Below are 13,238 nucleotides of genomic sequence, written 5' to 3'. Positions count from 1 at the left end.
CTACCACCACCACTCCAGAGCCTCAGTGTTCTCATCTCTGAAATGGTGTCAGTGTCACCCTGCCTCACACTGGCTCAGCCCAGGTCCTGGGGAGTGGAGGCACTTGGTAGGTCCCTCCCTTGTCCATAGTAACTGTGCTGGGCACTGGCATGGGGAGAGCGTGCAAGGAGAAGACAAAAGGAACAGCTCTAAGTGCAGCTTCACAAGAAGCTGAAGTTCATCTCTGACGCTATTGCCGGGGCAACATGGAGCCCACCTCAACGCCAGGATCTCGGAGATGCCCATGACCTTGATTCCTCCCCAGGTTATGCCCATGGCCTTGGTTGTGCCTAGTTTAGCACCATGGTAAACGTTCAGTCGCTCAGTGAGCCTTTGCCCAGGGGAGATGGAGGCCCACCCAGGGAGGACAGGGCCTAACCTGTGTCCATCTGCCTGCCCACCAGGAGTGGCCTGCACCGTCATCCTCATGTACACCTTCTGCACCGACTGCTGGCTCATCGCTGTGCTCTACTTCACCTGGCTGGTGTTTGACTGGAACACGCCCAAGAAAGGTAAGGGCCTGGGTCTCCTTGCACCACACCCTCGCCCTAGGAGCCCCCCTCTTGCACAAGCTGGGGTTCCTCATTGTGGGTGTTGCCTCTTTTTACTTAACATCTACTGTGTAAAACACACTGGGCTAGGCCAGAGAGTGGGTGGAGGGAGGGGTTAAAAGCGCTTCAAAGGAGCCATCCTGGTCCTCATAGGAGCTCACACTCAATCAAGGGTGTGCATAATACGAGGGAATGAGCTTGGCAGGGGCCCAGTGGGAAGGGGGGAGGAGGAAAAGATGCTGCAAGGGGGCGGGGGATAGTCACCCACTGTGTTTCACACTGGCTGTGTCTTGTCTTCTTGCCCAAACATCACCCTCCCTGATTCCCACACCTTCCCAACACTGTATTTTGTTCTCTGGAAGGTGGCAGGAGGTCACAGTGGGTCCGAAATTGGGCTGTGTGGCGCTACTTTCGAGACTACTTTCCCATCCAGGTAAAGATTTTGGGGCATTGTCTTGGGAGGGTGGGATTGGGTGGGAAATGTGAATTCAAGCCTTAACCTACCCATCCACAGTGACCACACATGCTGCGGTGAACCATGTGACATCTCCCACTATGAGCGTCTGTCTATACTCTTCCCCAATTTATGCAGGATTTGAGCAATTTAGGAGGCATATAATGTCATACCAAGTAAATAGAAAAATCAAGACTTGGGGGGAAAATCCTAGTATTTCAGCCATAATAGTCGACAAAGTTATGGTGGTTGAACTTCATCGTTAGCTCCGAGCTTCCTGGCAACCAAGGTGAAAGGGGAAACGTGATAGTTGTTGGCTCTTGTTTTTGGAAAAGAAGAAGCTTACTAGTCCCTTGGGTAAATAAGACTTGTTCTGGTACTTGGATCTAAAAGATGTTTCGGACACAGATCCTGAGTGACATAAGGAGCAGGTGTAATAGCAGATATTATGGCCGTTGTTTGTCTGCCTCTCTGTGAATATTAAAGGCATAACTTAAAATGTGAGGGCACTTTTTAAGAGCTATACTTAAGTAGTCCAAGTTCATCTGGCCTGAAGCAAGGATAGCACTGAACCAAGGATAACAATAGGTGTGAGGGGCTTGCTTTCTTTGGGAAACTCCTATGGAAACAGCATTTCTCTCGGCCAGTCACAGGTGGGTCACTGGCGGTCATGGCCATGGGAATTAAGGCCCAGGAAATGAGAAGTGCAGTGAAAGGAGAGAGAGACCCTAGGTGCTGAAGTGCCTGGGGAAGGCTCCTGGAGAAGCTGCCCCTAGAACTCCATCCCAAAGACAAGCAGCACTGAAGAGGCAGGGACAGCAATGAGAGCGTAGGTACCCACGTTGGAGGAGAAGCCTGTGGTGTGGAGAGCGAGGACCTCCATCTATTGGGAGACTTCTAGGAGCCAGCACCTCCCCCCTCCCACCATGAGGAGTCTACTTTAACCTGCCTGGCACTCTATAAGGGATACTAACTTTATCCTTTTTTTACAAAAAAAGGAAACTGAAGGTCAGAGTAGCAAAGCTGACTGAGGCTAGTGAGGGGTGGAGCCAAGATTCTAATTGCTATCTGGCCTCGAAGTCTGGGCTCTTGCCACCACAGCACACTGCCTCCCTGTGCAGCAGGGCCTTGGGGAATAAACCTGGGCAGACACTCAGGCCTCCTGCAGTATTGGAGGACAGAGGCAGGAAGGCCCAGACTGACCCTGCGTGAGGCACCGTCCCATTGCAGGGTTCAGTCTCCCCTTATGAAGCAAGTTTAGACCAAGTTGGTCTTTGGGTTTCCTTGCTGCACCATTAGGTGCTCCGGGACCTCCACACCGGTCTTCTGAGCGCCCGTCTTCTCTTCTCTGGGGCCAGCCCCCAGGTCCTGGCAGAATAAATAGTGGCATGGTCTGTCGGCCTCATCTCTGTCCCCCTGCCTGTGGGCTGCAAGCTAGCTTGGCAAGGCAGAGGCATCTGGGCCCTGGTGCATTTGAGTGACTGGTGGATTGTGGGTAAGTCTGGCAGAATCCTGAAGGTTTTTCCTGTAGGGGAAAGACCTGTCTGGCCAGCTCACTCAGCACCCCAGCCCCGGCACACCCTAGCTGCTGAGGTAACCCAGCAGAGAGCAATGGGGTTGGAAGCGTGGTGGCAGCATGTGTGAGTGTGAAAGTGTGCATGTCACAGGGTGGTGTGTGTTTGCTGTCGTGAGTCAGTGACTGAGACACCCTGCCTGCTGCCTGGGGGAGGTGGCTGGTGGACCCCCACATTCCTCCACTGCACCCAATATTGTGTGTGTGTTTGTGGGGGGGGGGTGCGCCCTGGGGCCAGCTCCTTCTGCCTACCCATCCTGAACCCACTTTTACCAGAAACTTCAGCGTCAGGGTTCTCACTCCTCCCTTTTCCTGAGGATTCAAGGCTGTTGTTGCTAGGAGACTGTTGCATCATAGCAGAATGTTGCATCATTTTGGAGGTGGGGAAATAGTCCCAAAGAGGGGCAAGGACTGGTCCAGGTTGCACAGCGAGTCCACCCAGCATTAGTACTAGAATTCAGGCTCTAGGTTCTTTCCCACTGAATTCCTACTGCTTGTTTCTCTGGGAGAGATTCAGTCCCGGATCTCCCCGTTGGATTGAGCCCCACTTCCCGGTCTCCCTCTCTCAGCTTGGCCGTTGGAGACCTGGGTTGAGTTCTTGCTCTGTCACTCCATTCACTGAGCATCAGTTGTTGCTCCCCACAGAGTGCTGGGCTTGGGGACACTGAAGAGTCAGCCCTGGCCCCTGCCCTCAGGTGAGCTCACCGTCTAATGGGTCCTGCTAGACTTTGTCACTTTCGGCTCATGGGACCACAGGCACACTTTATCAAGCTCACTGAGCCTCGTTAGTCTCATGTGCAAACGGAGCTGTACCTATGATAAAAAGTGGTAAATTATGGTTAATTGTGAGGAACTATGGACTCTGTTCTCTCTACTGGGGCCCTCACCTAAGGGGCCAGGCCCCAGTGTTCAGGGTGGCCTGCCCCTTGGGAAGCCTCCTTGAGGCCAATCACCCCCTCAACCCAGAAGAGGGTGACCTGATGACTATTAGTCAAAACGGGGACAGGCAGATGTCCTTGCCCACTGATCTTTCTTAACGAGACAAAACAAAATCCTGTGTTCTTGTCACACCTTCTTTCCAAGAAATCAGCTGGGAGTTGGAACCACAAGATGAGTTGGAGCTGGCCCTGAGACGCCCTGGGGCACGAGGACCAAAGTCACATGGGGCCTTAGGCAGGCCAGGGCATGGAGTCTCAACCTTGGCTTTGCCCTTGCCTGCAGGTGACCTCAGCCAAGCTCCTGCCCTTTGAGGCCTCAGGCTCCTCCTCTGTGAGGGGTTTTGGCCTTGGTGACCTGACATCAGGGCTGATGCTCTGTGGACTCATGTGTGACCCTCCTGTCTCACCCCTTTCCTCAGCCTCTTGCCAATGGTTGTATAATAATTTTTAGCCGTACTTAATACCCATACGTCCTCTCTCCCTTCTTGGTGGAGCTCTTTGCTTTTCCTACCAGAGCAGCTCGGCTGGCCCAGAGAGCATCCCTCCCTCAGCAGAGGTGGGGCTCATGTGTTCGCAGCAGCCACCAGGACTGCTGGCTGCCTGGGAGAGCAGTGGGCAGTGTCTGGGTATAGGCAGCGTTTCTGGAGAGGGGACTATGGAAGACTCTGAGCTTAAAATCTCTGTTTGTCCATCTGTCTCATTTCACAGATGGGCCTACTGAGGCCCAGAGAGGAGGGACTGCCCTAAGTTTCCAAAGTGAGCCAGTATCAGGGCTGGTATAGGAACCAAGGCTGTCTGCTTCAGGACCCAGGTTCTCAGTCCTGGGTTTCTCTGCCACCGCGCCCTGCCGTGTGAGCTCAGGCAAATCTCTGCTCTTCTCTGGTGCCGAGGTGCCCTCTATATGGTACCAGGGTGACACAAGCCTATGTGAGTGCCTTTCCTGCCCTGACAGGCAGGGTGTGAGGAGTGACTGCCAGGAATGTGTCCCAGGCTCACATGAGCCAGTAGCCTGGCCTGGCCACCCCCTGGGACTGAGACTTTGTCCTAGGAAACAGTCAGGGGACACAAGAGCAGGGATGTCAACAGAGCCTTTATCAGCAGTGTCCTCTCTGCAGGATGGACACTCTGTCCAGCCCTGAGGGGCGGAGAGTGTGGCACACAGAGATCAAAGCTGTGCCAGATGCCTGCATGCTCCTGGGTACTGCACAGTGCTCCAAGGCACCGCATTTCACCAAATGCCCCACCAGGCAGAGGCTTGGGAGACGGGGAAAATGATTGAAAGCCACCAGGTGACACATCCACAACCCAGGCCCCGGAAAAGCACAGCTGATCGGTTTCATTAAAGTTTGTCTCAGGAAAATAATCAGCCCAGCCTGTGTGGCTCTGTGGTTGAGTGCCAGCCCATGCACCAGGAGGTTGCTGGTTCAGTTCCAGGTTAGATGTTTCTAACCCTCTCCCTTCCTCTCTCTGAAATCAATAAAAACATATATTTTGTAAAAAATCTTTTTAAAAAAATATATTTTATTGATTTTTTACAGAGAGGAAGGGAGAGGGATAGAGAGTTAGAAACATCGATGAGAGAGAAACATCGATCAGCTGCCTCCTGCACATTCCCTACTGGGTATGTGCCCACAACCAAGGTACATGCCCTTGACTGGAATCGAACCTGGGACCCTTGAGTCCCCAGGCCGACGCTCTATCCACTGAGCCAAACTGGTTAGGGCTGTAAAAAAACCTTTATTGTTGAAAGTATTACATATGTCCCCATTTTTTCCCGGTTGACCCCTTCTTGCCCGCCCCTGAATAAAAACACATTTTTAAAAATGATAATTAGACATGTAGATATAAATAAGGTATTCATGGAAGCATTGTTTTTTCTTTTTTAAATAATTCTTTATATTGAAAGTGTTACATATGTCCCCTTTTCTCCCCATTAACCCTCACCAGCCCTCCCCCCTCATCCCTGCCACCCCAGGCCTTCAGCACCCTATTGTCTGTGTCCATGGGTTATACATTCAAGGTCTTTGGTTGATTCTCTCCCTCCCACCCACCCTCCCCCGCCTTCCCTTTGAGATTCCACACTCTGTTCCATATGGAAGCATTATTTCTGAGGGAAGTTTTGCCAGCTTTTTAAAGGTCCATCAGTAGGGGTTTGATTATAGTTCCATTACATGTAGCATAGCTGCATGATAGAATAATACAGCCATGAGAAGATATGTTACTGAGGAAATTTGATAAGGAAAAATAGATAGGGCATGATAATACTTGGTTGGAAATTATATGAAAATGATACCAACCATATGACCTCAGTTTTGTGATTTTTTTAAAAAAGTATGTGTATGTTTGAGTAGAAAAAGGACTCAATACAGAGTGATTTAGCTGGATGGAGGTATAACAGGTGCTTTTGATTTTCTTTTCTTTTTTTTTGAAGTTTCTGTATTTTGAAAATTCTCTGTGATATTCATTATTTTTCTAATCAGAAAAAACGCAATGCTTTCTGAACAAAATACCAGTACTCTCCACCCCTCTCTGCACCTCCCCTCCATCATGTTTGTTGTGATGCTGGGTAGGTGCCTCTTGTTGCTCAGGGTTTAGGGAAACTTTGCACCAGCCACCCCACCCTCTAACCCTAACCCCAGGGCAGGAGGTGGCCCCTGGGGAAGCCAGTCATTCCTTAGAGCAGTGATGGCGAACCTTTTGAGCTCGGCGCGTCAGCATTTTGAAAAACCCTAACTTAACTCTGGTGCCGTGTCACATATAGACATTTTTTGCTATTTGCAACCATAGTAAAACAAAGACTTATATTTTTGATGTTTATTTTATATATTTAAATGCCATTTAACAGAGAAAAATCAACCAAAAAAATGAGTTCATGTGTCACCTCTGACACGCGTGTCATAGGTTCACCATCACTGCCTTAGAGCATCCCAGGACAGGTTTGCTGGAAGTACCACAGGTCAGCTGCCCTACTGCACAGCTGCCCCTCCCTTACTCCCCCCTCCCTCCACACACACACTGTGGCTGGCACAAGAGCTGTTCTTGTCCTTGTCCTTCTGGCATCAGAGCCCAAGTAGAACCTGGCTGCCTGGAAGGGAGTTTCCATTCAGGCAGGCTGCACTCTCTCTTCTCCGGCCAGACTAGGACTTGGACTTGACCCCAGTGGGAACTAGAGAGGTACAGGGATTGCACTGGGTTGTAGAATAGTCGTTTTGCTGTGGTCAGGAGGCTGGCCCAGGGGGAAGGGAGACAGGAGGCTGGCTGAGTGCGAATAAGAGGACCTGGTGCATTTGGCTGGAGAAATAAGGGGGTCAAAGGGGAAATCCCCCCCCCCCCCGCCGCCCCGGGGACTTGCTGTCCAAATGGCAGCTGACGAGCACCTGGCACTGTGGCCCAGTGATGAGAGTCTGCGGTCAGGTGTGGAGCGTCACTCCAGTCCTTGAGGCCCAGAGTCCCAGGGGTATGGCAAAGCCAGCCTCTCCTGGACCTTCTGGGTGTGCCTCAGGACCCCGGCCCCTGGCCAGTTTCCTCTCACCCAAGCTTTTTCCCCTGCAGCTGGTGAAGACTCACAACCTGCTGACCACCAGGAACTACATCTTCGGATACCACCCCCACGGCATCATGGGTCTGGGTGCCTTCTGCAACTTCAGCACAGAGGCCACGGAAGTGAGCAAGAAGTTCCCCGGCATAAGGCCCTACCTGGCCACGCTGGCCGGCAACTTCCGGATGCCAGTGCTGAGGGAGTACCTGATGTCCGGAGGTGAGACCCCATGGCTGCTCGTCCTTACTGTGCCCCACTGTCAAGACCTGAGCCTCTCCACTGAGCCAGAGGACAGGTTGGCCAGGAAGCCAATACACCACACTGGTCCCGTGCTGAGCGATGCAGCCTGCTGCAGGCACTGCAGGTCAGGGCTGAGCAGGAGAGCTGTGTATAAGTTTTCAACCTTCAACCTGGATAGCATCTTCCCTAGGAAGCCTTCTCTGGCCCCTTTTCTGGGCACCCCAGCCCCGTGCTGCCCTCTGCATAACCTGGTTGTTGTCCATGGCACTGTCATTGTTCCCCCGACCACCGTGACCCCCAGCAGCCTGATTCACTGGGCTTCCCAGCACCTGGCATCCGCCTGGCAGACTTAAGACCTCAGGCAGTATTTGCCAAATGAATGAATTACCTAAGCAACCTTGTATCGTCATCCCCATTTTACAGATAAGTAAGCCAAGGCTCAGAAAAAAGAATAGCTTACAGAGGGCCATGCAACTTCGAAGAGACAGGGTTAGGTCTGGGGCCCAAGTCTGCTTAAACATGACTGTGTGGGGGGCGACATAGGGAGCCCTGATGGTGTGTCTTCCCTCCTCCCAGGCATCTGCCCTGTGAACCGGGACACCATAGACTACTTGCTTTCAAAGAACGGGAGTGGCAATGCCATCATCATCGTAGTGGGGGGCGCAGCCGAGTCCCTGAGCTCCATGCCCGGCAAGAATGCGGTCACCCTGCGCAACCGCAAGGGCTTTGTGAAGCTGGCCCTGCGACATGGGTGAGTGCCTCCGCGCACACACACACACGCACACACACAAACATGCAACGTACACACTGTCAGCAGCTCCTTGGCTCCTGGAGGCCCAGACGCCAGGAAGGCACAGAAGAGCATCCACTGTCCTGTGGTGGGGGAGGGGAGGGTGGAGCCCAGAGGTTCAGGCCAAGTTGTCCAAGAATAGCCTTGGCGTCTGAGTAGGGCAGAGGAGCGGCCTGTGTCCCCGGAGCCCTTGCAGGTGGGCTGAGAGGCCAGGATCATACACAGGACAATGCCCTGGGCCAAAACTGTGTCCTGCTGCTAGCAGAAATGAGGGTGGCGTGGTTGGAGACAGCAGCGAGGCTCCCCGGAGGGGTGATGCTAAGGGCAGGTGGACAGGAGCTGGGCAGCTTGGGTGTCTGTGACCTTTTCTAGAAAACCAGAGGCACATTCTATGTAGCCACCTGTTCAGCACATGCCACTGGACAGAGCACAGTCACTTCTCAGTCCCCTTGGATGCCACAGCAACCCTGCCGGTGGTGACGTCCTATTTCCCACGTGAGGAAACCGAGTGAGGCTAAGTGGCCCAGTGGGGAGTCATGTTGTAAAATGCAGAGCTAAGCTCCCTGGACTCCAGGTCCACTGTTTTCTTCCCATCTCTGTGCTCTGGGCAACCCCAGGAGGAGGGCTTTGAGGTGACAGACCTCCAGCAATGGTAGACCTGCAGTGGGCGAGGATGTAGCCTGCAATCAACCACCAGTTAGGGATGGCGCTAACCATTTGGGCCCCACCCACCACGCCTCTCTGTGCTCTCAGGACCTTACCCCAGGCTCTAGAAGAGGCTACTCTTCAGGCCCAGCCTGTGCCAGGCCCAGGGCACACGACCATTCAGACCCAGTCCATGTGTTCAGGGCAGGGGGAAGTATGAAGGGACAGACAGCAACAACACGGTGTCTGGAGGGCTGTGACACGGAACTGAGAGAGGCCTTGGTTGGGTGTGGGACAGGGAGAGCTTTCCAGCAGAGGCAGGCCTGGAGGATGAGAGAGACCAGGCCTGCTAGAGCAGGGCCCTCCACCTTCCCTTTGCCCAGTGCTCCCAAAGTCCTGACATGCTCCCCAGTCACTAGCAGGGGCCCATCTGAACCTGGTAGTGAGGGGACACACGTTGGGGACCCCCCGGGGGGTTCTGGCACAGCCCTGGGGGAGGGGAGCTTGGCTAGTGTCCAGGGCCTCTAGGGCTGACAGGAGGAACTGAAGCCAGTGACTGGGGAGTGACAGGCCTGGCCTCTCCCTTCCAGAGCCGACCTGGTTCCCACCTACTCGTTCGGAGAGAATGAGGTCTACAAGCAAGTGATCTTTGAGGAGGGCTCCTGGGGCCGATGGGTCCAGAAGAAGTTCCAGAAGTACATTGGCTTCGCCCCGTGCATCTTCCACGGCCGAGGCCTCTTCTCCTCTGATACCTGGGGGCTGGTGCCCTACTCCAAGCCCATCACCACTGTCGGTGAGCCTCCCTACTTGAAGACCCTGAACTTGGGGGGCACAGCGAGTTAGTGGTGGAGTTAGGATCCAAGTCCAGGCCACCTGGCTCTGATGTTCGTGCTCTAAACCAGGAGGACATGTGGGTGCTGCCATAGGGGGATTATTGGTGGAGGTGGGGGTGGGGTGACGGGGTAGAGTTTTATTACTGTGAGCCAAGCTGTGCTGACAAAACAAGACCCAGCAGTTCTGTGTTTGCAGAGCCCAGCAGTCTATCAGGGAAGATCCTATTAGAGCAAAGATCAACAGGGGGTGTGAGTGGGACGTGCGGCATGCTCAGGGATCATAGTGGACCCCAGGGAGGAGGTGACTCTTAGACTGTTAGCTGAATAGGAATTATCCAGCAAAAGAGGTGGGAGGAGGGAGTTTTTGTCAGAAACAATAGTCTAAGTGAAGTTCCCAAAGCAAGACTGTGTAGAGTTTTGAGGAACAGAAAGAAAACATGACTGGAGAGCATAGTCCTGTGAAAAGTGTTGCAAAAAACTGGCTGCCCTTGGCCTTCACCGATGTTGTTCTGGGTTTATTTGGGATCATGTAGAGGATTCCAAAGAATTATCTCTTGTAGGGGGTTGTGTGTGTGTTAATGGTTCACAAGCTGGAGATCACATAGGAGCATGTGGGCCACAGGCTATGGACTTGAGGGGCCAAAGCTCACATAGGTACTCTGAATGATCAGGGCCGGGTATTCTGTTCTGTACTTTACGCGGAGACTGACTTCCTGCATTTCGGGTCACGTGACCCAGACACTCCCATCCATCTCTGCTCTCTGTAAGGCAGCAGAGACGTTTTCATGCTTGGGGTAGCTGGCCAGGGATGGGGTCCTGTGGGCATCGTGAAGGAATTTGGTTTTCACTTTAATAGTGGAAAGCTGGGACCACTATGGTGAGTGTGGTTTAGCCGACTTGCTTGGGAATGGAGGAGGTGTTAAGGAGAAAGGCAGAGAGCTACGGAATTTGTCTGTGAACCTCCTCCTCTCAAACAGAGCACAGAGGACCAGTACAGGTGACCCACGTAGAGGAAGACAAGGTTATGGTATTGATGGACGGGTCTCTGAAGCTGGTGACTCCAGAGGGGGACCCCAGTCTGGGGGCTTTGAACTCCAGATATCCCCATGATGGAAGCTGTGCAGGCTGTGGTGATGGTCGGGGGGCAGCTCCAGGCCTTCTGAAAGCATGGAGTGCAGGTGTGGGCTCTAGGCTCTGACCAGCTGCTCCAGGAACTGAGAGACCCCACCCTCACCTTCCATCTGCTTGGCTCCCCCAGGCCTATGGTGGTGGGGAGACGCCAGGAGATGATCATACTGCTCCCAGCACCCTCTATATCTAGGAATGAGTTCCTGGGGCGGTGTTAGGAACCACTCCCTGCACCCTCCTTCCCAATAGATACTTGTTAGTGGTCATCACATGCCCCTTTATCCCAATAAACATGACTTCAGCCTCGGATATATATATATAGTTTGGGGGAGGGAAGGTTCAGATTTGCATTTTAAAGAGATCCTTGGGGCTTCTGGATAGAAAACGGATTAGAAAGGGCAAAATTGGAAGCCACAAGACCACGCCAGAGGCTTTTGGGTAGCCGGAGACTTGGATCGAGGGAATGGCAGTGGAGAGGGAAGAGAACTTGGGAGAAATTTCAGAAATGTCTCTGACAGAACTTGGTGATGAGTTGGGTACGGAGATGAAACAGGATTAGGAAAGAAAACAATGCCCAGAAGTATGAATGCTGCCCTCTCCCTCTGCCACACTTACCACACTTCTCAGAGCATGTCATGAGTCACAGAATCCTCAGCACAGCCCCCTGAGGCAGGACCCCTGTGTGCTGGGTGAGGAAGCTGAGGCTCCGAGAGGCAAAGTCACTTGCCCAGGGCTGGGCCACAGCAAAGCAGTTCCCCGATCCCACAGCTCTCACAGGAGCTCCCAGCTGAGTGCAGTGGGGGCAGCCCGGCTTCCTCCCCCTTCCTGCCTCGTGGCTCTGTGGTCTGGGGCAGGTCCCTTCCCATGCCACCGGGCCTTAGTCCTCTCATCTGCAAAAGGACAACCTAGGGCAGAGCACATTCAGCACAGTTCCTGGCACGTGGTCGGCACGTAGCACAGGGTCGCTGCCATCAACACCAGGGTAAACACCCAGGGAGGCTGGGCTGAATGGCACGGACTAACCAGAGGCCTCCGCCCCTTCCCTGCAGTGGGTGAGCCCATCACCATTCCCAAGCTGGAGCACCCGACCCAGCAGGACATCGACCTGTACCACGCCATGTACATGGAGGCCCTGGTGAAGCTCTTCGACAAGCACAAGACCAGCTTCGGCCTCCCGGAGACCGAGGTCCTGGAGGTGAACTGAGCCAGCCCTCAGCCAGGCGCCGGAGGACCCCGCTGGGCCGCCAGCCGTTTCCCGCCAAGTTCTCGAGTGCTTTTTGTTCTGTAAATTTGGAAGTGTCATGGGTGTCTGTGGGTTATTTAAAAGAAATTATAATAATTTTGTTAAACCATGAAAATGTTAGGTCTTTTTTAGGAAGGGAAACGCTTGAACATTTCAGGCTTGCTCCCTCCCAGTTTGTGCTGTTCTAGGTGGTGGCGAACGCCTCGGGGCCTTCAGAGTTTCCCAACCAGCCCCTCTTCTTCCATTCCTGAAGTTACAGAGCGCGCGCGGGCCTGGCTGGCTGGGGAAGAAGGACCGCCGCTCGTGACCCGGGCCAGTTAGATGACTTGCTCTTTGCCCCTGGAGGATGAGGAGCAGAAGCCGCTCCCGACACAAACACCTCTGGTCCCAGCTGCCTTGACTGGACGGCAGGACTAGTCCCTCTGGCCAAGGGGAAGCCTCGAAGGCACAGTTGTCCCCGTTTTGAAGAGAGCATCTGGACCGTTCCAGCGATTCTCCTCTCTGCCACATTCCCAGTCTTTCACCCTGAGCCTGGACTGGCTTCCGCAGAGACCGTGGGGGTGGTGATGAGCCTGTGCCGCGAGCAGGGCTGGCCCAGGCATACCGTCTCTTGGATTATCCAGCTACCACGTTCTGCTTGGAGTGACTGGTTTTCCTCAGGGGGCTGGTGACCTGGACCCAGCCCTGACCAGGCCTTGGCCAGAAGCCCATACTTTCCGGTGGCCTCGTTTTGCTTAACCCCACGCCCCCAAGGGGAGGTGTGAGGAAGGGGCCCCTCTTCCTGTTCACAGAGGAGCCTGGCCTTCTGAGCATCAGATTGGTTTCCGGATAGGAGCCCCCGAACCCACGCGTCAGATGTGTGTGCCTTTTTGGGAGGATGGGGGCCAGGGAGGAAACCCCGCCTTTCTTCTGTGTGTTCTGTTTTCTCTTGATGAGACCATTGTACCATGTCAGACTTTTGTATATTCCTAAACAGATAAATAAAAATGAGCGTCCTCTGAGTTCTTGCTGGGGCAGCATCTGCATCTTGCCCCTGACACTTGGGGAGACCGTAGCTCCCTGCCACGGCCCCTTCCCCGCGCTCCTTTGGCCCACATCGCCCTGGGTGGTGTATTAATTATCTGTTGCCATATAACAAATTAGTCCAACACTTAGTGGCTTCAGACAACACTGTCCACAGTTTCTGGGGGCCTGTCGTCGAGGTCTGGCTTAGCGGGCCTCTGCATCAGGGCCTCTCGCAAGGCTGCAGCCAGGGTGTCAGCGGGA

At 53.7% G+C, this 13,238-nt stretch overlaps 1 protein-coding gene across 2 annotated transcripts in view; it reads left to right on the top strand.

Annotated features, from left to right (window-relative positions):
- Positions 1-12,973, top strand: part of DGAT2 (diacylglycerol O-acyltransferase 2) — a 33,498-nt gene extending 20,525 nt beyond the window's left edge. For both annotated transcript variants that reach the window (XM_059708408.1, XM_059708407.1), the window contains exons 3-8: positions 444-551; positions 953-1,023; positions 7,108-7,312; positions 7,910-8,084; positions 9,359-9,561; positions 11,779-12,973. In XM_059708408.1, the coding sequence (XP_059564391.1) occupies positions 444-551; positions 953-1,023; positions 7,108-7,312; positions 7,910-8,084; positions 9,359-9,561; positions 11,779-11,933 (917 nt within the window). In that variant the 3' untranslated portion in view covers positions 11,934-12,973. The remainder of the gene's footprint in view (positions 1-443; positions 552-952; positions 1,024-7,107; positions 7,313-7,909; positions 8,085-9,358; positions 9,562-11,778) is intronic.
- The last annotated feature ends 265 nt before the right edge of the window (positions 12,974-13,238 follow it).

This window comes from Myotis daubentonii, chromosome 9, assembly GCF_963259705.1.
Source record: "Myotis daubentonii chromosome 9, mMyoDau2.1, whole genome shotgun sequence".
Lineage (NCBI taxonomy): Eukaryota > Metazoa > Chordata > Mammalia > Chiroptera > Vespertilionidae > Myotis > Myotis daubentonii.
The sequence above is the reverse complement of the archived record's forward strand: the minus strand, read 5'-3'. Positions and strand labels throughout refer to the sequence as shown.